Below are 25,492 nucleotides of genomic sequence, written 5' to 3' on the forward strand. Positions count from 1 at the left end.
TTTCCACCTCGACTAGCCAATTTGCAAAAGCAAAAAAAAAAAAAAAAAAGCGGCATAGTGCAAAAATCGCCTGAACAGGTCAGTTAAAAAAAAAAAAAAATTGTAAAAATGGGTTAACGGGAGAATAACCCCTTGCAAGTAGCAGCCCCGCTCTCCCTTCCCTGATGAGCAAAAACAAAACAAAGAAGAGCACCTTATCGTAGCTAACGCTCACGTGGGGGGAAGGACAAACGGGGGAATTTACCCTTTCCGGTTTGACGCGAACTCGGGGAGGGGAACCAAACGGTAAAAAGGAGTAACCAAGCGTAGCCAAACGTAGCACAACGCAGGGCAACTCAACGTAGTAACGATGTAGTAACGATGTAGCGCATGCCACTGAGATGCGGAAAAGGCAGCTCTTCTTGCTCAGCTCCCCTCGTGGGCGCGACTCACCGGAACGAGTCAGCTCCTCTTGGGGATTACAAAATCTGATTCTCGTGGGTACCGGTTACCCCACGCGGGGGGGCACCAGGAAAAAAAAAAAAAAAAAAGGGAAAAAATGGGCTAACCAGCAAACATGCGAATGGATGAACGCACTGAAAAGGAGATTCCCCCAACCGAGCGAGGAATTAAAAAATTATTTTCTACCACGGTACAGCATATGTAGATGGCGAGAGGAAGTCTCCTCAGTTGACACGATTCATTCGCCTCAACGGAAAAAAAAAAAAAAAAAAAAAAGATACATGCGTATATATACATATGTACATACATACATATATACATACATAGGGGTCATAAAAAGTACCTTACGCGGGCGCGGACCACTGCATCATCCGTAGCTGACGCGTAGGAGAAACCCACCGAGAGAGCGTTCCTTTCGCGCCGCGAAGAAACGTGAAGAGAAGGCGCGGCTCTCCATAGTGTTCAACGAGCCAGTCAAGAGGGGCAACAAAACGACGGGCGCGCTGATTCACGCGTTTGTGTTTGTACGTGGGCATGTAACTCACCTAAAGGAGTAACGCGAGTACGTTTGCCCATGTAGATGCGTCGCCCCTCCCTTCCCGCGCTGGCTTCTGACCCGTTGCGCTCGATTGATGAATGGTCACCGCGAGGAGGACAGGGGGGGCACCAAAAGAAGAGAAGCGACGAAGCGGAGAAGATAAGTGGTTGGCCAATTGACCAGCGACGCAGGCGGGTGCCGAAAGATGGGCGTGCCGGACAAGAAGCAGTACCGCAGCTCGAGCGAAAATCACAGCGAGGAGGGGAGCTCCTCGGACGATGAAAGGGTCAAGAGGAGCAGGCTACTTGAGAGGAGGCGACGGATGGTGGAGAAGGAAAGAGATGACATGATGAGTCGGAGGAGAAGGAGAGACGAAGAAGAAGAAGGAAGCATCGACAGTGGGAGGAGAAGACGCAACAGACGAATGGTAAATAACAGCAGCGAGGAGGAGGACGACGATGGAGATGACGAAAGTGATGATAGTAGAGGGGGGAGAAGCGGCAGTGGGTACTCTTCCCGGGTGAACAGAGAACATAGGATGAAACAGAAAAGGAGAATGAGACCAGGGGAAAGTGAAGAGAGGAGGTGCTCTAGTAGCAGCCGAGGAGGGTGGGGAAGCCCTATGAGGGTCCGACGAAGGAGGGAAAGCCCTGAGATGCCTTCAGCAAGGAGAGACATGAGGAGTAGTGAGCGTAGAATTAAAGGCCCGCCGCATAGGCATGTGGAAATGCGGATGCGGGGTCGGGAGTGGTATGAGAGCCCGGAGAGGAGCTACCCGGAGGAGTGGCACAGGGGGAGGCACGCAGAGAGGCACGTAGAGAGATACACCGATAGGCACGCCGACAGGCACGCTGATAGATATAGGGAAAGACGAATTGAGAGGAGGCGGAGGGAGAGCGATGACAACGAGGACGATGATGAGGAGGAGGAGGAGGAGGAGGAGGAGGGGCGAAGGGGAAAAAGGCGAGTCAGTGACGGCCGTGGAAGTAGCGGCGGTAGCGAGGTGCACCGAGGGAGGAGGTACAGAAGCCGCAGCAGGAGTGCCCACATGAGACTGAGGGAGGGGCGCAGCGGGCGTAGTGAACGGGGGGGGAGAAGCCGGTCCAGGAGGAGAAGCAGATCGGGGAGAAACAGATCGGGGAGAAACAGATCGAGGAGGAGAAGCCGCTCCAGGAGGCGAAGCAGGTCCAGACGGAGAAGCCCGTCGCGGGGGCGAAAGCGGGATAGAAACAAAACGTACAAATTTGACTCTCCACCCGAGTCGGCCGACGAAGGCGGAAGGAAGAAAGACACCAAGAGTCACCAGAGTAACCTCACCGCTAATGTAAAAGGCGAAGAGGGGATAACACCCCCTGCGGCGGCGCATGAGAACACCAACAGCAGTCAGAAGGGCGCACCCAGTAACGAGGGTGGAAGCGCTAGCCAAGTGAAGACCGATTTGGGAGCTAGCCAAAGCTACAACTCCAGCAACATTGAGAGTCTAATTAAGACGTTGGGTGGTGGTAGCAACTTGGTGAGCAGTTTGACGTCCACGCCGAACAGCAACCTGTTGACTACGCTGAGTGGCAGCGTGGGAGGGGCGGCGCTCCTCACCGATGCGTCTAAAGGGGGGATGAGTGTGGCTGCTCCGGATGGGAAGGGCAAGGCGGTGGGAGAGGACCAGGGGGTGGGAAGTGCTATAGTAGGGTTAGGCAGCGGCGTACCGGGGCTGGGTTTGAACCCGCCGCAGCTGAACATGCTTCTGAATGGGCAGCTGAAGCTGGACAACCAGGCCCTCCAACAGCTGTGCAAAGGCGCTCTGGGCATTAACGAGCTGTGCCTGTCCTCCCTGGACGCAACTGCGGAGAAGACAGCGAGGGAGCTCTACGTGGGGAACATCCCGCAGCACATCGAGGTGCAGGAAATCGTGAAGTTCCTCAACAAGTGCCTGCTCATCCTGTACAACAAGGATAGCGGCAGCGAGCTGGGGGAGGAGCGGGAAAACGCGCCGGAGGAGCAGGAGAGGGAGAGGGACCACCCGGGGCAGAGCCAGGGCCAAGGCCAAAACGCTGCGCAGAGCCAAAGCGAAGACATCTGCCTGAAGGCGTGCATCCGGGGAGACACGCACTACGCCTTCGTGGAATTTAGAACCCTGCAGGATACCTCCAACTGCATGCTGCTAAACGGGATCAACTTCTACGGGAACAACCTGCGGATCGGCAGACCCAAGACCTTCCCCACGGAGCTGACGAGCCTCATCCCACCAGCTACCATCCCCCCGATAGACAACTACTACCTCTCCCAGGGAGTCATGGGGCTCCAGGCCTTCGCCGTTTTCCTTCAAAATGAGGAGAAGATGAAGAATGCCCACCTACCCATGAGCATGATCAAGCTTCAGAAGCTCTGCGTTTCTAACATTTCAAAGAGCAATGAAAGGGGCAAGATAAGAGAGTTATTGGAGGCCTTCGGAGAAATAAAAGGGTTTGAGTGCTTCGATGGAGACGAGTCGACTGACACGTACATTGCATTGGTGGAGTATGAGACCCCAGAAAATGCCATGCAGGCACAGAAGATACTTAACCAAAATACAAGCTACAAGGTTCAGTTTGAATATGAAATTGTGAGTGACCCTATTATTAATAAACTTATAAAGAGGAAGTATATGTCCTCGGAGAATGCCTTCCTCTCTCAGCAGATCCCCACGAGGGCTGTAGTCCTTAGCAAAATTGCAACGTTCGATGAGCTGCTAGACAGCGGTGAGTACAGGGACATCGTCGAGGACATCCGGGTTGAGTGCCAGAAGTTCGGCTCCGTCATCGAGGTGGTGCTCCCGGTTTTCTCGCGCGAAACGTTCGACTACCTGCGCAGGGGGGGGGACGCGGTTGGCGCGGTTAGTGCGGTTAGTGCGGTTGGCGTGGAAGGACTCCCGCCAGTGGGGTCGTTCCCCTTGGAAGTGACGCCCCACGGGGAAGTACCCCCGGAGGAAGTGCTCCCACCTGAGGTAGTACTCCCACCTGAGGTAGCACTCCCACCTGATGGAGTCCCCCCCCCGCCTGCTGGCACACCACCTGCTGGCATCCCACCTGCCGCTTCCGCCCCAGAGGAGGACCGCACCCACCCCAACTACGACCTGACGTCCATCGGCTGCGCCTTCATCTACTTCGAAACCATCGAGGCGGCCACCAAGGCGAGGAAGGAGCTCAGCGGCCGCAAGTTCGGCGCCAACATCATCGAGGCCAACTACTACAGCGAGAAGAAGTTCCTCCTCAGGAACTTTAAGGACGTCAAATACAACTTTAAGAAGACGCACTCCTCCCTCTTCAACGTCAATTTGAAGATGGGCAACTTGACCTACTCGGACTGCTCCGACGACGCCTGAGGGGGGCGGAGTAACGCGGTGTGACGCGGCGTGAAGCAGCGTGAGCGGATGTTGTAGATCGACGCTGTGGAGCGGCGGCTTCCCAACCGACTTGCAGGACGCCCTCAGACGACGCCGCCATCCGCCATCAGCAAATGCATGAAAAGGCAGACACAACCACGCAGGCCTTCGCACCTAGACGCACTTCTCCCAGAAACAACGCAGGACAGACACCCCTATCGTGGGGAAAAGCGCCCGCCCCGCATCTTCACCCGGTCGCGACGCCCCACACACAGTTATCTCCATTTTTCCCGTTTTTCCTCCCCCCCCTTTCTAGCTCCACGCGCAAGTCAGTGCCAGTTCGCTCAGGCGCTTCCTTCGTTCCTTCCTTCCTTTTTTTTTTTTTTTTTTTTTTTTTTCTTCTTTTTCACCGCAGAGACAGTCCCCACGTGTACATACAAAACAAACATTTTTAAATTTTACTTTTTCTCCCTTGTAGAAGTGTTCAGAACGGTTTTTAAAAAAAAGAGGCGACGCAAGGAGGCGATGCAAAGAGGGGCACTCCCGAAGTGGTCACTTGGCCCGTCTGCGGGGGAAGTCAAGCTCCCCCGCTGGTCATTTTTGCGATTAACGTTTTTGCGATTAACTCTTTTTTTGTTTTACTTACCTTTTTGTGCTACTTACCTTTTTATGTGTTTTTTTTTTTTTTCTTTTTTTTCGTGCCCCTAGCGGCGGCGCCTGCTCAACTTCTTGGCAATTCGCTTCTGCAGGATTCCCCTCTTCTTGGCCCGCGCGGCCAGCTTCCCCTTGAGCTTCTTCTTAATCTTGCCGTACTGCACAGCCGCGTTGTTCTTCTTCTTCCTCCTCAGCTTCTGCGCCAACATCATGACCGACTTCCTTTTCTCCTTTTCCTTGTTGGTTTTAAATCGATTGTCACTTTGGCTGTTTTTTTTCATTTTCATTTTCACCTTCATCAGTTCTTGTTTTTTTATTTTCCTCTTGAGCAGTAGGTCCTCATGGGTGATGATTTTCTCTGTGCCTTCGTCGGCGCTGCTTCCAGAGTCCTCCTCGCTGTACTGTGCGTTGCAGATGTCTTGCAGATCTGTCAGGAGCACCTTCTTGTTGTTCGTGATGTAGTCCCTCATTCGTTTGAGTTTTCTAAAGTCCTCGTCCGTCAGGATTTTCTCGCTTAGGATCTGCTCGTTGGCTCGCAGGATGCGCTGCTCCTCCTTCACCTTGGCGTCTCTGCGCCTGGCCTTCTTCGCCTGCTTGTCGAGCGGGTGGGCGGTAGGTCTATCTGCGGGGGCGTCCTCCTGGCCCTCCTCCGTACCGCTCCGTCGTTCGCTCTCTGCCTCGCAGTCTTTCTCGCTGTCTTTATCACCTTCTTCCTCGCTATCTTCCTCGATCTCCTCCTCCTCCTCCGCTCCTTCCTCGTTCTCCTCTCCTTCCTCCGCTTCTTCCTCCTCCTCTCCATCCTCAATCTCTTCCCCGTTCTCCTCCTCCTCTCCATCCTCAATCTCTTCCTCCTCCTCGTTTTCCTCCTCCTCCTCTTCTTCATCTTGCTGCTCCCCCCCCGCCGCCTCCAACAGGTAGGAGTACCGGAGGAGCGAGCCCGCGTCCGGCGCGCGCCCCGCCTCGCTGCAAAGTTTGCGGCGCTGCATGAGGAGGGCCGTCTTCCTGTCGAGGAACTTCCTATCGAGCACCCCCGGGTTGACGTCCTTACAGAGGTTAACAAACCGTCTGATGAGGGAAGCGATATTTTTATTTTTATAATCCCTAAAAACGATGATGCACTCGAACACCTCTTCGTCTAGGCAGTCGGGGCACTTGGCAATAATTTCAATGATCGTGTTGATGATGAGGTAGATGAATTCCTCGGACAAATTGTCTAGCAAAAACTTTTTAATTAACAAATGGACCACTCGTTGAACGTACAGTGAGGGGGTGCGTCCATGTAGGCACTGTATAAACGTGGAGAGGTACTTGGGCAATATCGTTTTGCTTTTTAAATTTCGAAGGAGGCTCTCATAGTAGAGGAATAGGTTCTCCTCGACGATCTGATTGCGCTGGTGTATTCTGCAGAGGATGTTCAGGAGGAGCAACTTGACGGTACCATGGCTGGAGCGATACTTGGTGCATATCAAATTGAAGACGTTGTTGGCGAAGGAGTGGGGGTCGAACAGCAAATCGATGAAAAGGTAGTTGGAATTATGGGAGAGGAGATGGTCACTCCGTCTCCCCTGATTGCTGTCTGGCAGATCATCATCCGTGGAGGAGGAGCCTTTGTTGTTACTCCTATGTAGGCTACTCAAAATTTTTTCCTTCTTCAAGTGCAGCTTCTTTATCTTAGCTTTCGTCATCTTCTGGTGGGTCTGATTGCTTATGTTTTTTAAATCCTCCACCTGTTTGTTGGCATTTATTTTTTCCTTTGCCATTCGAATTACAAACTCTTTGTTATTTAGCTTGCCCAGCAGCCCCAAGCAAATGCACTTTACGATTTTTTCATTTTTATAAAATATCCCCTCGCATAGGAAATTTACGTTCCTCTTATTCACGTAGATGTTTTTTTTTATTAACTCCATGAGGACGCTGCATGCCAAGTTGTTGACGCTTTCCGTGGTGGGCACGCCGAGGAGGTGGTGCCTCTTCGTTGGGGAGTGCCTCTTCGTTGGGGAGTGCCTCTTCGTTGGGGAGTGCCTCTTCGTTGGGCAGTCCCCCTTCGTTGGGCAGTCCCCCTTCGTTGGGCAGTCCCCCTTGGGATCGCTACCAACGGAGCCGGCGTACTTCCTCTGGATGCGCTTCCGCTGGCTGTTTTCCACGTACGCCTCGTGCAGCAGCAGCAGGATTTGCTCCCCCAGCTTTGGGGCATTCCGCGGCGCGGCGCGCAGTGAGGAAGAGAAGCCTGCCAAACTGCGCTGCGAGGAGGGGGGGCCGACCGCACTTCGTTGTGATGAAGAGGGACCTGCCCCATTTCGCCCCACACCGGTGGAGCCCCTTCTGGGCGCCCGGTGCACCTGCACGATCGCCTCCACGACGCTCTTAAAGAGGAACTGCTTCACCTTGCTCAGATTCACATCGCTGAGGAAGACCAAAACTTGCAGGTAGTTCAGCAGGTTTATCTTCCTCCTTATCTGTCGCAACGTTTTTAAAATGCTTAGAAGGACGGTGACGTACAGGCTGTGCTTGCTCTTCACTAGCAACTGAGAAACGAGGAAGAAGAGCTCCTCCGCGAAGTTTACCCCGTCCTTATCTCTCACCATCAGCAGATTTATATATTCATTTAGATCCTCGTAGGGGAGCAGGGGGTTCTCCTCCCTGAGTCTCTTTATCTCCGCTTCTCTCCTCCTCTTGGCTGCGTCTCCCCCCTCTGCCTCCGCTTTGCTCTTCACCGTGTCCCAGATTTCCTTCCTCTTCGCCTCGAGGTCCACGCGCCGGAGCGCCTCCTCCGCGGGGTCGTCCTCTGTCCCCAGGGTTGCTTCATCGTCTCCCCCGAGGCTTGCTTCACCGTCTGAGCTGTTCCTCTCCACCTCCCCATCTTCGCTGCGCCTCTCCACTTCTTCATCTCCGCCGCGCCCCGCCTCCTCGCTGAAGAAGCGAACCGTGTAGCTGAGGAAGGAGAGCTGGCTGCAGAATAAATCGTTTTTCCTAAACGGGTTCAGCAGCACCACGCCGTAGTTGAAAAGGAACCTGTCGAACTGCTCGTAGAAGTCATGTTGGTACAGACGATAGTTCCTGCAGATGTTGTGCTGCAGGTTGTTCAGAAATTTCTTCCTCTTCAGTTTGGCCTCCATGTCGGTGGGTCCTCGCGTGGAAGAGGGAGTACCGCGGGGGTGGCTAATATGCCTTCCCTGCTATGTTTTGCTCTGTTTTGCTATGTTTTTTTTGTTTTTTTTTTTTTTTTTTTTTCCCGCGTGGGGTACTTGACTCAGCTGGGATGCCTCTGAACCGCCCGTGCGGGAATACGCCTACATTTGCCAGTTTAGGTGATCCCTTGCGAAATTGAACTGCTCGTTCGTTCGTTTACCTGCTGACTTCTTTGCTTGCTTGCTTCTTTGCTTGTTGGCTTCTTTTTTTTTTTTCCCTATGGTGACTCCCCCGCGGACGATTGCTTCGCCCCGCACCGATGGAAAACAATTGGGTGAGGGCCCGTCACAGCGCAGAGCGGGCGAGCATCCACGCGTTGCCCAGATTGCACTATTCTACGGGTGAGGGAGACTACCTACCCGCCCCGCATTTTTGCGCCGACGTTTGTTCGAACGTGCCACCGCGCATTCGGGCATGCATGCCGCTTCTACGCAAGGGAGATCCACTCGACAGGAGGAGCAGCGGTTCCTCCAGCTGCATTTTTTTATGCCCCGATTAGTAGAAAAAAAAAAGGAAAAAAAAGAAAAAAAGTTTCCAATTAGAAGGAGATTATTAATTGCAATTTTGCTCATCTTGGCGAAGAGGCGAGCGAACTGTTGCTGCGCCGTCGCCTTGCGAGATGGCCTCCAAAAAAGCGCAGCGTTCATCTGTACCGCCTGCACCAGCCGATAGGTTTTTACTTCTGTTCAGCCCGGTGCTACCCTACATGTTGTTCCTCCTCCACATTTTTACGCTTCCCGCTTGGCACCTGCTTCCAATTTGATCGCGTCACTTCAGCGGATTGCAATTTTCCTGGGAGGAGCCTCCGTGGAGTCTCCACTTCGCAGCAGGCCACGGTGCGGACTACGGGGCAGACCACAAATCAGCCGGTAGAGCGCATAACCCGGCTGGTGGAGACCCGTTGGAGGGCAGCTGCTGAGCAGGAAGTTCCCACCTCCCCGGAGCCAACCCTCCGCAGTTGCCCAGGAGTTGTATTCTTCCCCGTAGATTTTTATTTTATTTTTTTTTTTAACCCTCAAGAGGTGACAGCTTAGTGCGGGGGGTGCCACCGCCTCGTTACCACCGCTTCGTTACCACCGCTTCGGTACCGCCCACCATGGGGCACGTCCTCCTGGGGTACACGAAAGAGAGGGAGAGGAAAAACGAACTGCACGACAAGCAGAGCGTGAGGAAGAAATTCGTTTCGAAAGTTGGAGGGAGGCCCTTTTGGCTGGACCGCATCAACCTGCTACCACAGAAGGAGTTCCACTGCTTCCTATGTAGCAAGCTCATGTCTTTTCTTTTGCAAGTGTATGCACCCCTTGATGACATGCCTCACTGCTTTCACAGATGCCTGTACCTTTTTATTTGCCTGTCTTGTGGGAACCAAGTGAAGTGCTTCCGCACGCAGCTGCCCAGGAGCAACCCCTTCTACGGGTACAGCCTCGCCGGCGGGGGGGGCGACGAAGCAGAAAGTGATGAGGAGGAAAGCGGTGGTGTGGAAGGCGGCGGTGATGATGGTGAGGAAGCGGACAATGAGGAAGAAGATGATGATGGTGAGGAGGAGGAGACGGGGGAAGAGCCCTCCGGGGAAGAAACGCCCAGCGAAGTCGCCACAACGGAGCGGTCTAACGGGGCTACCACAACGGGGGAGCCGAACGGACCCGCCGCCCCTCTCAATTGTAACAGCCACCCCTCAAGTGCGCGCAAAGGAAACGCCAAGGGCATAAACAGAGACGCGGATTACCTGACCCTGTTAATGCAAAAAGATAAAAACAAATTCGACGAGCAGATGGAATACCTCTTCTGCTGCCGCATCTGCGGAATACCCTGTGAGGAGAAGAGGGGAAGACATAGGGAGTGCTCGGAGAGGAGGCACGTCATATTTAGGGAGAAAAAAATTTACATCAGCGATGAGGAGGATTGCGTGAGTAGCAGCAGCGAGTCGTGGAGCTCCTCCGGGGGGGGGCAGGGGGAGGAGCAGTCGGATGGGCAGGGGGAGCAGCTTAACGGGCAGGGGGAGCAGCTTAACGGGCAGGAGGAGCAGGAAGGGGAGGAAGAGCAGCTTGACGGGCAGCCTGATGCGCAGCCCGATGGGCAGCTTGACGGGAAGCGTGAGGGGGGCGACCTGGACCGGAGCGAAATGAACGCCTTCGAGCAAATACAAAGGGAAGTGCTGGGGAGGCGCAGCATCGACCGCGTGTTCCTCTCCTACTGCAGCAAATTGAGGAGGTTTCCCCGTCAGTTCATCCGCTACTCATACAAAGGAGAGGCACTGCTCTCCTCCAGCGAGGCAACCAACAGCAATCAAAATAATGTATTCGATGAGAGTTTACGTGTGACCTTCTGCAGTGGAAGGAGCCCCAAGAAGCAGCTGTCCTCCCCTGGTGGGGGTAACCCCAATGGGATTGTCCCACCGCAATGTCACATATGCAAAAGAAAAAAAGTGTTTGAGTTTCAAGTGCTCTCCACAGTTATAAATTATTTAGAGGTGAAAAAGAATGTGATGACCACGGAGGACCCCCTCTCCAATTTGAAGTTCACCCACATTTCTGTGTACACCTGTGAGCGCAACTGCGACGCGTATGACGTGAATAACGTGCAGGGGCGGCAGGGGCGAGCGGACACGAGCAGGTACATTCAGGAATACGCCTCGGTGCAGGCGGAGTGAAAGTGAAGGAGGAGGAGAGCAGCTGGTGTGCCGCTGGTTTGCCATTTGTTCTTTTTTTTTTTTTCTTTTTTTTTTCTTTTTTTTTCCCCTTTTTTTGACTTCTTAAATGCCGCCACACATCCTTACGCACCACTGTGACGACTCCCCGTTGGGGTTCCCCTGCGTGCCCCTCCCTATTTGTTTTTTATTTGTCTAACGCATTTCTCGTTCGCGCGGTGCAGTTGATCGGCCGATTGATCGGCCCGATTGAGCAGCCCACCTGTTTGACCCTCTTACATGCCCCTTTTAACTCCGCCCCTTTTTTCGAGCAACAACGAACCGCAGCCCCGCTGGGGTAGCCGTCATCCACCAAAAAATAAAATATATATATACAAAATAATAATAAAATTCGCATACACATATGCGCCACTGGGAGATTCCCCACGTGGTGTGTCTCCCCCTGTTGGCACCTCTCCGCTGTGTTGTCTCCCCCTCTCGCGTGAAGCGGCAATGAATCGTCTCAGCGTTAAAGTGGGCCCCCGCCAGGGAGGGATAACATTTTTCTGCTTCTCATTTGTTTCAACGCGGGGAAGAAACGCATTCAGTGTGGTTGCGCCTGTCACGCTTGCCACCAATTTGATGCTCTAACGACGCGTGGGGGGTCACTTGCGGGGGCTGCCACCACTACAAGGGTGTAGCATGGAATGGAAAAAAAAAAAAAAAAAAAAAAAAACAGGGCAAAGGCAAAGGCAAAGGCAATGGCCATTGCAATGACAATGGCGAGGGGAAAACTCGCGAGCCAAACCGAGGCGACATGGGGCGGAGGAAACCTTCACAACGTGGTGGCAGCACTGGGAGGGGGGGAAACTCACTGCATGCCCCTCGCTGCGCAACCTCACTGTGCCGCTTGGCCGCTTGGCCGCTTGGCCGCTTGGCCGCTTGGCCGCTTGGCCGCTTGGCCGCTTTGCCGCTACACCCGGGTGGCTCCCCCGCGATGCAACAATCGGCAAAGGTGCGTATTCTCCGAATGGGAAAACCGGAGGGGGCGGCAAAGCGGTGAAGTGGCCGGGGTGATCATCTCTCCAATTACAGGGACCACCAAAGGGGAAATACAAATCCCATGAGGAGCTTTCCAGCTTGTACACACCTGGGAGGGGAAGCGACGGCTAAGCGAAGGGCATGCCAGCTTGCGGAGGGCGCTACCCGAGTCGATTGGCTGCGACCAAGTGGTGGCGGCCAGCCCTCGCATGCTTATGTGTGGAGGCTCGTACACGCGTCGCCGTGTGGTTGCGCGGTGTATGCTTTGTCAGGTGTATGCTTGGTCAGGTGCGTGCTTAGCCAGGCGCACGCTTAGCCAGGTGAGTGCTTAGCCAGGCGCGTTTACCCCGGAAGGCCCTCCCGGCTCGCTCCCCCTGGCACATGCAACTTACGGCGAAGGGAAGGGGCTCCCCGCACCCACCCGTAAAATGTAAACCAAGTGGCAGTAGCAGCTCGTGAAAAATATATGCTTTATTTTTTTTTATTTTTTTTTTATTTATTTTATTTTTTTTTTTTCCCTCTGTTTGTAAGCATCCCGAAATAGGCTCAGGAAGAAACACCCGTTTTACCTTTTTGCAACATTTTATAATCGTTTATTTTTTCCCCCCCATGGTCAGTCAGTTTTTCCTTTTGTGTGGTTGCCCCTTTGTGTAGTCCCCCCTCCCCCATTGTGTGGCCAGCCTTCCATTTTCTCCCCTCGCGTACCCCCCCCAAGAAGAGGATTCCCTCGTACAGGCGAGGTTTGCATGCGAAGTGTTGAGAGGAGCCCCCATCGCGTTTTTTAGCCAGGACTCAAATAGGAAGTGAAATTAGCTTCTCATTCCTTTCTTCTTCCCTTTAACACCTCTTGGGAACGCCTCCCCCATCGCTAGCGCGAACCCCACTGTCGCGTGGCACACATACGTTGCCGCCAACGGAGCGGAGGAAGAGGCGAGCTGTTCAGGTGTACGTACAGGAGAAGGGGCACACCTCCCGAGGAAGAGAAGAGCAGTAAATACCCCCTCCCCTTCTCCCCCAAGCAGAGAAGCCAAAATGAGAGGTGCAGCAATTCGCGTGCTGCTGTTAGCGGCGCTCCCCCTTCTACGGAAAAACCAAGTTGACTCCCTTCAGCTGTATGCCAATGAAATGGGCACCCCCGCGACGGACTCGCTGAACGGATCAGCCAAGTCGTCGGCGGCCAGCAACAGTGGAGCCCCCCCAACTGTGCCAAACATCATGCTGGATGGCAACACCCAATTCAGTGAGTCCCTAAAGGACTTCTTAAAGGGAACCAATTCTGGGGAGGGAGCCAAGGGGGATGGTAGCAACCTCTTCCAAGGGGACCCCCTCCTGGGAGATGCCATCATAGGGGAGAACTTCGTCGAGGAGAACAAAGAATTTATAAAGAAGCAAATACTGTCGGACCTTTATAGCAAATTTATTATAGAGGTGGTGAACAACAACACGGTGTCGTTTTTGGACCAGCTGAGTGGGGACAAGTCGAGCAGCAGCGAGTTTCAAATTGAGTTGGAGGAGAGCTGCTCGCCCTTCTTCTGCGAGAAGGTGATGAGGGCCAAGGAGGTGCAGAAGCCGGGCGTGGCCGAAGCCAGCCAAGCTAGCGAAGCTAGCCAAGCCAACTCGGCCAGTACTTCTAACGCGGCCAACCCTGCCAGCACTTCCAACAGCGTGAGCGATGAGAGGGAAATCAAGCTGCACAGTGGAGGTGCAGACGGACGTGCGAACGACGCGGCCGAGGGGACGGACCACCTGGTGGTGAACCTGGACGCCGTGAAGCGCGCCGCGGAAGGGGACACCCAGAAGGGAACCGACCAGGCAGACGTGGAAGGGCTGTTCACTCGAACGGTAGACGGAAACGAAGAAAAGCAAAAGATCATTCTCACCGACGGGGATAACGTATACGTGTTGGAGGAGATAACACAGGGAGGAAACTCTCCATTTGGCCAAGAGGACCCAAATAAGCAACACGTCGAGCAGGAAATTAAAATGCATGTGCCTAGCGAAGTGAATGAGAGAGAGGGTGAGAGAAATAAGGACCTTCTAGAGGACCTTCTAAACTCGTCAGACTCCATTTTGGATGACATCTCAGGCCCCGTAAGCAACATACAAACGGATTCTGCAAAAGGGATTAGAGAGCATGACCGCTCGAAGGATGCACCCACCTCCCCAGATTCCTCTGCTCCAAACGATGTAAACGATTTGAAGGAAAACATTTTTACCTTAAATGAGGAGGAGCTGTCCAAGAAAATCCTAGACGATATCAAAATGAACAGCGAGGATAAGGTCGAGTGCTACACCATGTCAGATGACGAGAGCAAATGCAACAGCTATAAGAAGTGCACCTACGTTAACATTGACGGTAAGGACACCTGCTTCCTGGACTACAACTACATGCTCTTCCTGAAGAACAGCAACTGCTCGCTGCAGCCCAAGTCGGCGCTTCTCTCCATTTCGAAGGACCTGCTCAGGTGAGCCGCGAAGCGGAACGAAGTGTAGCGTAGCGAAGCGTAGTTATGCTTACCGCGTTGCTGCGGACACGTCCACATCATTGCCGCTTTCCTGCCTACCACTCCACACATTACTGCCGCGTTGCCGCTTCTTCCCCCCCCCCCCCCCCCGCAGGAACGAAATCATCAACCGGCAAATGTTCCAGCTGCTGCGCAACAGCAACAACAAGAACTTCATCTGCGACACGATCACCTACTCCTTCCTCACGAACGTCGTTGACAATACCAGCTACGAGGAGGAGATCTTCACCTGAGGGGGGCAGCGGCGGATGGACGTGGCAGCGGTGGGAGGGCCACTTGGGAAATGCCCCAATGCGCGAGCGCGCAACGTCCCTTCCTCGCGGTTGTGCAATGGCTGGTTGGTTACCAGCCGTTGAGTGGCCTTCCGCGCGTGGGGCCAACGGGTCAGCGGACGATCCAGCGAACAGCCCAGCGAACATGTCACAGCTGCTCTTCTGCCACACTGCCCACCCGCACATCTTCACATGCACAGCTGTTTCATCTTCCTCTTTTTTTTTCCACACACCTGCAAAAGATACACCTCTGTATTTTTTTTTTTTTTTTTTTTTCCCCAAATGACCCTCTTTAGCCACTAACTTTGTATTATGTCACATTTTAAAAAAAAAAAAAAAAAAAAAAAAAAAAAAAAAAAAATGTTTTCACTTCCCAGGGCGACATACTATTTGCTTGTCCGGTTGGCTTAATTGGTTCGGCGGAGTAGCTCGTTTGTTTGTTTCCTTTTTCGGGGGGTGCACCTTGCCGGGGAGAATTCCAATAAGGTGAGCCCCCCTCACTGACACTGCCCAATCGGTTTCACTTCTCTCATCTCATCTCATCTTCTCTTTTTTTTTTTTTTTTTTTTTTTTTCTCTTTGACGGCGCTGCAATCCCGAGTGCGTCACTATGTGGGTCTCCCTTTCCCCTTCGACGTTTCCACCGCGCAGGACTTGTGTTCTTAAATTTTGTTGCCTAGGAGAGTAACGGATGGTTAAGTTGGGAGCAACGTGGTTGATCTTTTCCTTTTTTCCTTTTTTTTTTGAAACCCTTCATTTGAGGGGAAGGTACTCTCCCGTTGTGTTCCTCCCCGCCAGTTGGAGCGCACAGGGGGCTACACAGCTGTGCGTGCAGCTGGACCGCTAAACAGGTTTGCAGTTGGCAGCTGGGTTCCTAACTGCGTAGCTGCTCAACCGATTTGCAGCTTTACCGCTTTGCCGCCCGAGCGAAGATGTCCCTGCTGAAGGACTCCGAGCTGGAGGAAGTGCACAGGAAGATAATCGACGGGACGATCGAGAAGTGCGGCCAGTTCTACAATACACGGATTTTGGAAGCCATAAAAATCAGGTGGCTGAAGATCTACGAGCGGAAGCTGCAGGCTACGGAGAAGGGGCCTGACCAGCCGGGCGCGCCGCAGCAGGGGGGCGCGCCCAACGTTGCCGGTGAGTGCGCAGCGGCAAAGCGGCGCTGCTATGTAGCTGTGTAGCCGCCACACTGCTATGCTCCGTGCCGCGCGTGTACTCTCCACTTCCCCACCCCCCTGCGCAGACGACTTTGAGGACGACGAGTTTGAAGACGCCGAAGTGGAGGAGAAGGAAATAGCCGAGTTGGAGCAGCACCTCCAGGATGACGAGGCGGGTGGGTCTCCCGCGAGCTGCCCTTCAGCCGCTACACAGTTGTGCAAGCGCAAGCGCAAGCGCCCATTTGGGAAGCCACCCATTTGTGCAAGTGCCCATTTGCGCATTTCACTGTGGGGGGAACAGTCCCCCTTTGAGAGGAGACCACCTGCTGACCCCCATTCGACCGCTTCCCCCCTCAGACGAACTGAACGAGCTGGACGACATCTCCATAAGCGACCTGAGCGACGTGGACCCCCCGACGTCCAACGTCATCGTCGGCATTTGCGACAAAGTGAGTTCTGCCAGAGGGGGGGAAAGAAAAAGAAAAAAAAAAAAAAAAAAAAACATGTGTGCAGATGTGCGGCATTGTATGCTTGTTTGCAACCGTGCCGTTGGGATGATTCACCCGGGTGGAGTTCCCCCAGCTGGATAACTCTTCTTCTTTTTCTCCTTTTTTTTTCTTTTTTTTCCCTCCCTGCAGATAACGAAGCCGTGTGGACGCAGAAACGCAAGTAGCAATTGGAAGATAAAGCTCAAGGGGGGACTGATGAAGGTTTGTTGCTGCCTTTGCGCGTGCCTTTCATGAGAGCGACTTCCCCTCGAGGGTGGTCCTGGCGCGAGTAGCGTTCGCAGATTTAGCGGCGTGCGCGGAGAGACCCACTCACCGCCCCCTTTTAAACCCTCACCCCTTCGGCAGGTGGACGGCAAGGAGATGTTCTTCCGCAGTTTGCAGGGCGATCTGGAGTTTTAGCGGCGCGCCCGGCGTGGAAAGGGGAAGCAGTCTTCCAAGCTGGTGAGAATTTGTTTTTTTATTATTTCCACTTCTACCACGCCAGTGCGATTACACCTCGCTGGAGGTTCACCCTAGTGGGACCCTTTGTTCGCGGCAGACCGGTTTGCTCCCCCTCCCCGATGGCGACGTCCCCTCGGCGCGCCCGGCTAATGGCCAAGGCTACCAAATCTATATGGTTCGCTCAGATGAGGCGTGCGTAGTTAAGCGGCCCCTGCTCAGCTACGTCCAACCTACGCAGTTAAGCGGCCCCTGCTCAGCTACGCTCAACCCACACTGTTGCGTGGCACTCGCGTGTTTTTCCCTCCCCCCTGCCCGAGCAGCATCGTAGGCGGCGGCGTCGACTCCCTCTGTCTGGCCCTTTACCTCTCCAAAAATAAACACCACATCAAACTGCTAAACGTGAAGAGGAAGTGCAGCCTCCTTGACAGCCATTACTCGAAGAAGAACGTGTGCGAAGTGGGGAGGCACTATGCCTTCCCCCTGAGTGGGTCCTCTTCTCATTTTGGGGAACTGCTTCGGTGGGTGACTGCGGAGGATGAAGGTGGGTCTCCACCCCGATGAGGGAAGTCGCGTCGACGTCACTGCTACTCACGAGTGCTAACCGCGTCGATGTAGCTGCTTCCCACGAGTGCCAACCGCGTCGATGTAGCTGCTACTCACGAGTGCTAACCGCGTCGGTGCCACTGCTGCTCCTCCTCTTCCCCCCCCCCTGCACAGTCATCCGGAGCAACCCGTACGCAAGCAACCTCTCCTACTTGGACGAATGCGGGCGAACCTACCGAGTGAATAAATTTATCTTCAGAATTTTGTTCTGCCTTTTGAAGGACCACCTCTTCGGAGCGTCTATCCCTAACCCTAAGGAGGAGCGGATGAGCTCTTTTATAAGGAGACGCTTCGACGCTAACTTGCTCGAAAGTGTTATTAGCCCATACTGCCTCCACTACTTTGGGTACTCCCCCCGGGATGTGTTGATGCGGTAGGTGTGCCGCTTCGACGGTTGCTTCGTCAGCAGGAGTGCGTGTCTCGCCCGATTGGCCTACTCTCCATTTGGCACTTCCCCCATTTAGCGCTTCCCCCATTTGGCGCTCCCCCCCCGCAGCTCCCACTTCCCCGAATTTATGGACCGCCTGGAGGAGGAGAAGTCCCTCGTCAAGGCCCTGCGCGCAACCGCCAAGAAAGGTAGCTCCTCCATCTTCGCCCAAAAAAAAAAGAGCGTAAAGTTCGCTAAAGGGAACGTCACCTTGTTGAGGTAAGCAGGGCCATCACCCGGTGGGCACCTCCACACGTCGTGCTGGTCAGCTGTGATTGAGGGGCAACTCCAGGTGTTGTATCCTTCGCCAGAGTGCCCCCCACAGGCATACACACGCACTTAGTTTTGCCGCCCGGGTGGAACAACATCCGTTTTTCACCGCTCATATTTCACCGCTCATCTTTTGCTGCTCATCTTTTGTTGCTCTCCTCCCTCCGTAGCAAACTTCGGGACCACCTCGAACTATGCAGCAACGTCGAAGTGCTAACTCGGAGGGGCGACGTACAAATTAGGTGCACGCGCCGCGGGGTGAAGGTAGGCCCCTTTGACTGTCGCGTCTGCGTTGGTTCGTCCGCTCTCTGCAGAGAGGCCACTACATGGGTCGTTCCAAAGGAGTGTGTAAACACACCGCCTCCTCTTTTCTTTCCCCTGCTTCCTCACCACCTCAGGTGCGCCTCGGGAGGAAGTCCATCAAATGTGAACAGATCATCTTCTGTTTGAGTCCACCCGAACTGAAGGGCCTTCTGCGGAAGGTGATCTTCGAGGGGAAGCAAATGGACGCCCTCGTGAAAGAAGACACACTCGTGAAAAAGTACCTGTCGAAATTCCGCTCCCACGCGGTTAGAATTTCCAACGTTTGCTTTGCCAAAAATGTGTTGCCCCTCTCGCACTCGCTGGTAAGTTGGATGAGCACCCATGGTGGTGAGGGAGAGATATAGAGACCGCACTAATGCATGTCGTTTCCTTCACCTTCATGTGTTGCACCCTTCACCTGGATGTGCCGCTTCCCCACGCGCAGGAATCCCTCCTCTTGTTCAAACGGAACAAACAGAACAAGCTGATCTCTCTGTTGTACGACGGCAACATATTCCCTCCCCAGTGTGATGGGCCTAGTGGAGTCGAGGACCACCCGGGGGAACCCTCGCCGGAGGGGGGCCTTTACGAGACGAGGTAACTACATTGGCTGCATCCCCCATTTGTGTGTGCCTGGCGATTAGCAGGGGCGATCTGTGCGTAGTGCACGTGGTGCGTATGTAGTACGTATGCAGTGCGTGTATGCTACCTATTCGCCGCTTACCCTCCGCTTACTCACCGCTTACCCGGCGCAGCCTGCGATTCATGAGCAGAGAAACGGATGAACGCAAATCGGTGGAGGAAATAGATCGTTTCCTTCGAGGCGTCCTCGGTGTGCAGGAGAAGCCCGACTTGGTAACAAAGAAAAAATAAGGAGAAGCCTCTCTACACATGCGCTTTGGGTTTGGAAGTGGCTATCCTTTTTTTTTTTTTTTGCAACGTCGCAGTGTTGCGCCGTTCCTTCCTTAGATGCTTCGCTGATCGCTTCGCTGACTGCTTCACTCATTGCTTTTCCCACCACCTCGCAGCTCGTCAGCCACGTCCACCACGTCTTCCCCTTCGATGCGCGTGCCGACCAGGCGTACAAAAAGATAATTCGCAGAAAGTGCCCACGGGTACGGCTCTTCTGGACATTCTACTTTTTCAGAAGCTTCGAGTTCTGCCTGCAGGAGGCGAAGCGGTTTGGCGAAGCGGTTTAGCGGCACGGATTAGCGGCGCGGTGTAGTGATGCTGCGTAACGAAGCTGCGTTGCGAAGCAGAAGAAGAGTCCCCGCGTGTGTACCTACCGTGGTGCCATTCCTTTCGCGTGTAGTTTTTTTTTCTTTCCTTCTTTCTCTATTTTTTCCACGCGAGTGGCACACGTGTTAGCCCTTTCCTACACCAGTTTTTCCCCCTGCTTGTTAGTGGATGCGGTCCACTGCGTTGTCTCCTTTTCCTTTATTAATTTTTTTTTTTTTTTTTTTCTTCTCTGCACGAAATGTCGCCCATGTTGGAGAAAAACCACCTGAACAGCCTGAACGGTTAAGGTATTTTTTTTTTTTTTTTTTTTTTTTTTCCTTCACCCTCAAATGGCTAGCTTCTCAGCGGAGATGCTCATCTTCCCCAGTGGGAACCCCTTACCAGTTAAAGCTACATAATTTTTACAGTTGTGTAAAATGGGCGATCGGTTAATCGATCAATCGGTCAGTCGCCAACTAGGGCGCGCTACTCCCCATCGCCCTCTCATTAAAGGAGAATAATAGCGCCATAAACCCCAGGTGACCATGCGGCCCTCGAGCGCTGCATGGATTTGCCTGCTGCTGCGCATCGCGAATTACACATGTTACTCCTACCACGTCGGTAGGAGTGACCTGTACGTAGGCAGGGCCCCCCGCCGAATGACCAAGCTGAGCTACGAAAATGGAAAGCCGCACATCGATGCCGGCGTCGTGAATTACTTCAAGCAGATTCGGGAAGAATTCCCCTTCTTCAAGAGGGAGAACTGCCCCGCGTACTTCGACAGCGCGGCCACCACGCAGAAGCCGGCCTGCGTCATAGGGGTGAGTTGCCCAATCGCACAGTTGCACCGCTTCGTCTCACCGCTTCGCCACACCGCTTCGCCTCACCGCTTCGCCTCACCGCTTCGCCTCACCGCTTCGCCACACCGCTTCGCCTCCCCGCAGAAACTGACCCAATTCTACTCCAGCGAGAACGCCAACGTCCACCGAGGGATTTACAAAATGAGTCTGGACGCGACGAGGAGCTACGAGCAAGTGAGGAAGACGATAAAGAACTTCATCAACTGCGAGCGGGAGGATGAAATCATATTCACGAGCGGCACGACGCACGGGCTGAACCTCATCTGCAGCATGTTGATGGAGAGAGTGATCAAAAGAAGGCAAGACGAAATACACCTGACCTACCTGGAGCATCACTCCAATATAGTTCCCTGGCAAGAACAAGTGAAGAGGAAAAAAAAAGGAAAAATCAAATACATCCCGCTGAAGAGTACCGGCTACATTCACATCAAGAGGTTACGAAAAAGGATCAACAGAAACACCAAAGTGGTTTCCATAAGTCACGTATCCAACGTGTTAGGGAACATTCAAAAGTTAACTGCAATTATAAAGGCAGTGAAGGAGAAAAATAAAAATGCAATTGTCATTGTGGATGCTGCCCAAAGTTTTGCACACATAAGATATGACCTCAGACGGATGGAAGCAAATAACTGTTGCCCGGATGTGCTAATCGCTTCAGGACATAAATTTTGTGCCCCTTTGGGCTGTGGTTTTATGTACTTAAAAAACACCTTAACATGTTCATACAAATTTAAACCACTTTTGTACGGAAGCAACATGATAACAACTGTTGGGAAATACGAATCGGAGTTTGAGTCCCCTCCGCAGCTCTTCGAGTCTGGCACGCAGAACATCGCGGGGGTCATTTCCATGGGGGTGGCCATCAACTTTTTGGAGAGGATCGACCAGCGCCTTCTGTGCCGCTACGAGATGTTCCTCTACGACATGCTCGTTTATCACTTGGGCCAGCATTTGCAGCGGGGCTTGGTGCAGCTCCCAGGGGGCGTTAGCGAGAGCGGCGGAAGTAGCGGGGGAAGCGGGGGTAGCCGCCCGACCGACCCGTGCAGACTCTACATCCACAACAGCCGAAGGGGCGGGGGAAAGAAAGTGCCCATCCTGCCTCTATGGTCGGACCAGTTCTCCTCCTTCGACTTGGTGACCTTCCTGGATTTCAAGAACGTTTGCATCCGGTCTGGCCACCACTGTGCGTCTCTGCTGCTGAAGGAGTTCTTGCGCATACCCGACTGCGCGCGCGTTTCGCTTTTCTTTTACAACACCCCCGAGGAGGTGCAGTTCCTGGCCGAGCAGATCGCGTCCATTGCGAGGATGCTGAGTGGGATGAACAGGGGGGGGGTGAAGTAGCGACGAAGTGGTGTAACTGCGACGGTGGGGGACCTCCTCGGTGGCTGTCATCGATAGCCCCTTTTGATGATTCCTCCCCCCCACACTGTTACAAACATGTATGCCTATATGCACACCCCAATTGAGGATCCTTCCCGAGTGGGTAACTTCCCCGCGCACACTTGAGGGAGGGCTGAAGGAGGTATATGCTCTGCTCTTCTAAGAGTGCCTCTTTCTTTTTCTTTTTTTTCCTACAAATTTATATTCGACCGTTTGATGGGCTAGCCATCGCCCCGTTTGGCAAATGTACCATATTTGACTCGCGCGGCGCTCCTCCCCGTGCGCGACATCTCCCCCCATTTTTGAGGCCCTCGCGCCGACAAGGTGGAAGGAGAGCCAGATTGTTTTCTCCCCCCCGCGGCCGCCACAAGGGGGAGTAGTAGTAGTAGGAGGATCACTTCTGAATGTAGGTCCCGTTTGGCTTCCTTTTGTGTTCCTCAACCAGGTGGAGCCCCTCCCCGGAGGAATCTCTGCCCCCTGTGGAGGCAACGCAGGGGTACCTCCCCAGTGACTCCACCGGCCAACCCACCATGGGGATCCCCCGCGACAGCCTCAAACTCGCGCAGAGCGCGCTGAAGGGGAAACCAGCGGAGCGAAGCTGCAGCCCTGCCGTTGTTAAGTGCACAGCGCGGGTAGCAATATATAAGAAGCACAAGGGCCTATTCAAAGCTGCAGAGAAGGAGATCAAAAGGGAAGGGAGACATTTGGGGGAGCTCCTCTTCAAGAAGAAGCTGCACCTTTTAAGTGAAAAGGACATTGGCAAAATTTTGAAGAAGGTGATAAAGGGAAGAATTAAAAATGAATTCGTCTGGGACGACTTGCGGAGAGTGATCTTTTGCTGCAATGTGGGGTGTGTGAGGGGGGGAGATCCGCTTGAGGAGCCGGCTGAGGGGCGGCCGATGGGTTCGCTTGAGGAGTCAGCTGAGGGGCGGCCGATGGGTTCACTTAACCAGACATCTACGAGCTCTTCCCCCCTCACAATGGACGACGAGAAGGGAGGCCCCACCACACCGCATAACCGCCCCACCACACCGCATAACCGCCCCACCACACCGCTTAACTCGCACACCACACCGCATAACCGCCCTACCACCCCGCATAACCGGCACATCGACCACGTGAATGCCTACCTCCTATCTATCGCTGTGCAGAAGCTAAACATAAGGAGCGCCGCCCTCCTCAGCTTCCTCTTCGCCTACCTAAGGGACTCCCACCGTAGCATGGAGCCTCGTCAGTTTTTGCAAATATTCCTCGTCTTGGTGAAGCATACATTTCGAGATGTGTCTGCAGTGCACTGGGGGGCATCTTCCCCAGGTGGTGGCAAGGTAGGGGTGGAAGTGCCTCCACTGGGGGGGGGTAACCAGGCGGCTCACACGTTGAACACGTCGCGCATGTCCTCCTCTTCGCCCACTTCCTCCCCTTCTCCCACCTCACGTGAGCATCTTTTCCCTTGCGGGGAGAGGCCCCCCCCCCAGTGGGAGCAAATAACCCGCGCGGAGAAGAACCTCCTGCACGTGTTGACTCTACACTGTGCGGAGAGCATCAACCTATTTACACTGAATGACGTCGCCATGACGTGCGAAGCCCTTTGCTTCTTCACCTTGAGGGACAACCCTTTCATCCCCTTCTGGAATGGCTTCCTCTCCCACGTCTTCGGGGTGTCCTCCGCGGGGGGGGAAGTGCAAAATGCATCTGCGCAAGGAGGCGATTCTCTTTTAAAGAGGAGCAGGCGATCACCCTACGTTGGGAGGGTAGTACAAAGGAGAGTGCCTCACATCGGCGAGGCGAAGAACCGAACGAATGGAAGACGCGAAGAAATTCCCGAGTGGCATTTTGAACTTAGTGGCAGGAATTTGCTGAGCATAGTCAAATACACGTGTCTCTATGGGGACCTCCACCCGGAGGTTCTGAACCCCTTGGCCAAGAAAATGAAAAAAATTTTTTTTGAAGTTCCCTTAGACACAACGCTACACGAGTGTGTGGAAATTCTCTCCCTCTTTAACGGTACAAACGAGTTGGAGGGTAAGACGGAGGAGTTGAGGGAGAGGATCCATCTGTATGAGCATCAGTTTGAAGGAACCCTCCTGGTGACTCAGCACGATGTGAAGTGCCTCGTGACGTTGGCAAGACTTTCCTTTGAGAGGCTAAACGTGATTCCATTTTTAAAAGTTTTTCTGAACAATGTGCATAAGTTTTCCGGGGAGGATGCCGCGAGGTTGGTGCGTCTGCTGCTGGCGAGTTGGGGCGCCCACACGGGGGGGGGAGAGGACTTCTTAGGGGGAGAAGACCGTGTAGGGGCAGGCAGAAATCACCTTTTGGAACCCCCCCCCTACGCCGCCACCCTCATGAGGGGGCTCCTCTCCGCGCTGCTGCCCGCCTGCCCCGAAGTAATCTCCCAGCTGACCTACGTCGAAATGCTGCTCCTCTGTGGGGCGGTGGAAACACTTGCCCTGCCAAACAGAAACATCCTCAAGCGTGTAGCCGAGAGGATCTCCGACGATTTGAAGAGGGTGAACGTCCCGAGTGGACACCTCCCCCCTGCCGTTGTGAACTACCTCTTTCTAATCACCTTCGCATTGCACAGGTATGGAAGTTACGTGGGTGCCGATTTGACTCGCCGCTTGGTGAAGATCACATTGGAGAGGGAGAAGGAGAGGAAGCAGGAGAAGAAGCTGTGGCAACACCAACGAAGGGACCATTATCCCTTTTATTTGTTAACTCTACATGGAGGGAGTGCTGGAGGAAGCGCCTCCATGTGGGTAGAGTACTTCAATTCCCTCTGGGGGAGCCTCTCCCCCTATGGGCTGGATGAGCAAACAATGTACCTTCTCCTCTTACTCTATTTTGGGGCGACTAAACGGGGGGGCTACCGCTCTTTGCTGCGTCCAGTGAAGCGGTCAGCAGCGAGGTGTGCCAGGTTGGAAGCCCTAGTGGTGGTGTCCCCCTACGACCGCCGCTTCATCTACAGCGAGAAGCAAATAAAGGAGGAACTGCTCAAACTGTTTCTACACCTGTGGGCAGCCTACCCAATTAGATCGTGCAGGAAATCGCTCGACCTGTTAATCGTCGTGAGTGCATTTAGGGAGGAAGCATACCTGCGGAGCTACCTATTCAGTGAGCACGTGGTGAGTAGGCTTAACCGCTACGTAGCATTGCTTGCCGTGAGGGAGAGCAGCCTCTCGGTGCACCTGTGCGAAGACCCAGTGACGAAGGAGCCCGTGCGTGTAAACCTGTCCAAGCTGAGGTACGCGTGTCAGCGGGTGGTGCGGAAGCGGGGGGGGGAAGAAGCCTCAGATAAGGCAGAAGCGTCGGACGAAACGCAGAAGCTACTTGCCGCGAAGGCGCAGAAGCTACTTACCGCAAAGCAATCGCGTGCATGCCAACTGGAGGAGGCCACTCGAAGCTACCTACTAAACGACTACAAGCACAAGGAGCTCGTTGCCGAGCGGGGGGACGCCCCCCAGAAGGGGAGGCCCGCCAAGTACCTTCGGAACTGCAGGCGGGGGGAGCCGGTGCTGGGAGCCCTGTCCGTCTACGGCCATCAGTAGGGAAGTGTGCGTCGGGGTGGTAGTGGCGGTTGCACTGGCGGCAGCGGTCGCGGTGGCTATCCACCGCCGCCGTAGCCAACGTGGGAGAAGCCAAAAAAAACGCGTCGAATCTTCTCATAATGGTGAT

The 25,492-nt window shown here is 54.0% G+C and overlaps 7 protein-coding genes across 7 annotated transcripts, besides 20 other annotated features; 6 read left to right on the forward strand and 1 right to left on the reverse strand.

The window, feature by feature from the left end:
- Nucleotides 1-483: 483 nt before the first annotated feature.
- Nucleotides 484-510: a microsatellite.
- Nucleotides 511-545: 35 nt separating this feature from the next.
- Nucleotides 546-4,337, forward strand: PVX_000625 (hypothetical protein, conserved; the record flags this gene model as incomplete). The annotated part of the gene is made up of 1 exon (XM_024731227.1): nt 546-4,337. The coding sequence occupies exon 1, from the start codon at nt 1,185-1,187 to the stop codon at nt 4,335-4,337; it is 3,153 nt and encodes a 1,050-aa protein (XP_024586923.1). The 5' UTR covers nt 546-1,184.
- Nucleotides 667-688: a microsatellite.
- Nucleotides 700-738: a microsatellite.
- Nucleotides 1,830-1,897: a microsatellite.
- A 343-nt stretch (nt 4,338-4,680) lies between the features above and the next one.
- Nucleotides 4,681-4,715: a microsatellite.
- Nucleotides 4,716-4,982: 267 nt separating this feature from the next.
- Nucleotides 4,983-5,005: a microsatellite.
- Nucleotides 5,006-5,041: 36 nt separating this feature from the next.
- Nucleotides 5,042-8,107, reverse strand: PVX_000620 (hypothetical protein, conserved; the record flags this gene model as incomplete). The annotated part of the gene is made up of 1 exon (XM_024731228.1): nt 5,042-8,107. One exon carries the CDS (start codon nt 8,105-8,107, stop codon nt 5,042-5,044), a length of 3,066 nt encoding a protein of 1,021 aa, XP_024586922.1.
- Nucleotides 8,108-8,163: 56 nt separating this feature from the next.
- Nucleotides 8,164-8,193: a microsatellite.
- Nucleotides 8,194-8,292: 99 nt separating this feature from the next.
- Nucleotides 8,293-8,353: a microsatellite.
- Nucleotides 8,354-8,653: 300 nt separating this feature from the next.
- Nucleotides 8,654-8,681: a microsatellite.
- A 595-nt stretch (nt 8,682-9,276) lies between these two features.
- PVX_000615 (hypothetical protein, conserved) lies at nt 9,277-10,830 on the forward strand (the record flags this gene model as incomplete). The annotated part of the gene is made up of 1 exon (XM_024731229.1): nt 9,277-10,830. The coding sequence occupies one exon, from the start codon at nt 9,277-9,279 to the stop codon at nt 10,828-10,830; it is 1,554 nt and encodes a 517-aa protein (XP_024586921.1).
- Nucleotides 10,831-11,488: 658 nt separating this feature from the next.
- Nucleotides 11,489-11,513: a microsatellite.
- Nucleotides 11,514-12,288: 775 nt separating this feature from the next.
- Nucleotides 12,289-12,334: a microsatellite.
- A 296-nt stretch (nt 12,335-12,630) lies between these two features.
- On the forward strand, nt 12,631-14,605 carry PVX_000610 (hypothetical protein, conserved; the record flags this gene model as incomplete). The annotated part of the gene is made up of 2 exons (XM_024731230.1): nt 12,631-14,312; nt 14,467-14,605. The coding sequence occupies exons 1-2, from the start codon at nt 12,880-12,882 to the stop codon at nt 14,603-14,605; spliced, it is 1,572 nt and encodes a 523-aa protein (XP_024586920.1). The 5' UTR covers nt 12,631-12,879.
- Nucleotides 14,291-14,326: a microsatellite.
- Nucleotides 14,606-14,870: 265 nt separating the features above from the next.
- Nucleotides 14,871-14,891: a microsatellite.
- A 48-nt stretch (nt 14,892-14,939) lies between these two features.
- Nucleotides 14,940-14,975: a microsatellite.
- A 184-nt stretch (nt 14,976-15,159) lies between these two features.
- Nucleotides 15,160-15,195: a microsatellite.
- A 380-nt stretch (nt 15,196-15,575) lies between these two features.
- Nucleotides 15,576-19,558, forward strand: PVX_000605 (hypothetical protein, conserved; the record flags this gene model as incomplete). The annotated part of the gene is made up of 13 exons (XM_024731231.1): nt 15,576-15,786; nt 15,893-15,982; nt 16,164-16,255; nt 16,445-16,516; nt 16,661-16,707; nt 17,077-17,297; nt 17,474-17,732; nt 17,856-18,005; nt 18,227-18,266; nt 18,455-18,682; nt 18,805-18,956; nt 19,115-19,214; nt 19,388-19,558. The coding sequence occupies 13 exons, from the start codon at nt 15,576-15,578 to the stop codon at nt 19,556-19,558; spliced, it is 1,833 nt and encodes a 610-aa protein (XP_024586919.1).
- Nucleotides 16,249-16,279: a microsatellite.
- Nucleotides 19,559-19,859: 301 nt separating the features above from the next.
- Nucleotides 19,860-19,885: a microsatellite.
- A 34-nt stretch (nt 19,886-19,919) lies between these two features.
- On the forward strand, nt 19,920-21,778 carry PVX_000600 (cysteine desulfurase, putative; the record flags this gene model as incomplete). The annotated part of the gene is made up of 2 exons (XM_024731232.1): nt 19,920-20,398; nt 20,522-21,778. Exons 1-2 carry the CDS (start codon nt 20,123-20,125, stop codon nt 21,776-21,778), a joined length of 1,533 nt encoding a protein of 510 aa, XP_024586918.1. The 5' UTR covers nt 19,920-20,122.
- Nucleotides 20,397-20,485: a microsatellite.
- A 569-nt stretch (nt 21,779-22,347) lies between the features above and the next one.
- Nucleotides 22,348-25,365, forward strand: PVX_000595 (hypothetical protein, conserved; the record flags this gene model as incomplete). The annotated part of the gene is made up of 3 exons (XM_024731233.1): nt 22,348-22,644; nt 22,969-23,142; nt 23,293-25,365. The coding sequence occupies 3 exons, from the start codon at nt 22,348-22,350 to the stop codon at nt 25,363-25,365; spliced, it is 2,544 nt and encodes an 847-aa protein (XP_024586917.1).
- Nucleotides 22,789-22,887: a microsatellite.
- Nucleotides 24,427-24,460: a microsatellite.
- Nucleotides 25,366-25,492: the final 127 nt, after the last annotated feature.

This window comes from Plasmodium vivax, chromosome 3 (genome assembly GCF_000002415.2).
Source record: "Plasmodium vivax chromosome 3, whole genome shotgun sequence".
Lineage (NCBI taxonomy): Eukaryota > Apicomplexa > Aconoidasida > Haemosporida > Plasmodiidae > Plasmodium > Plasmodium vivax.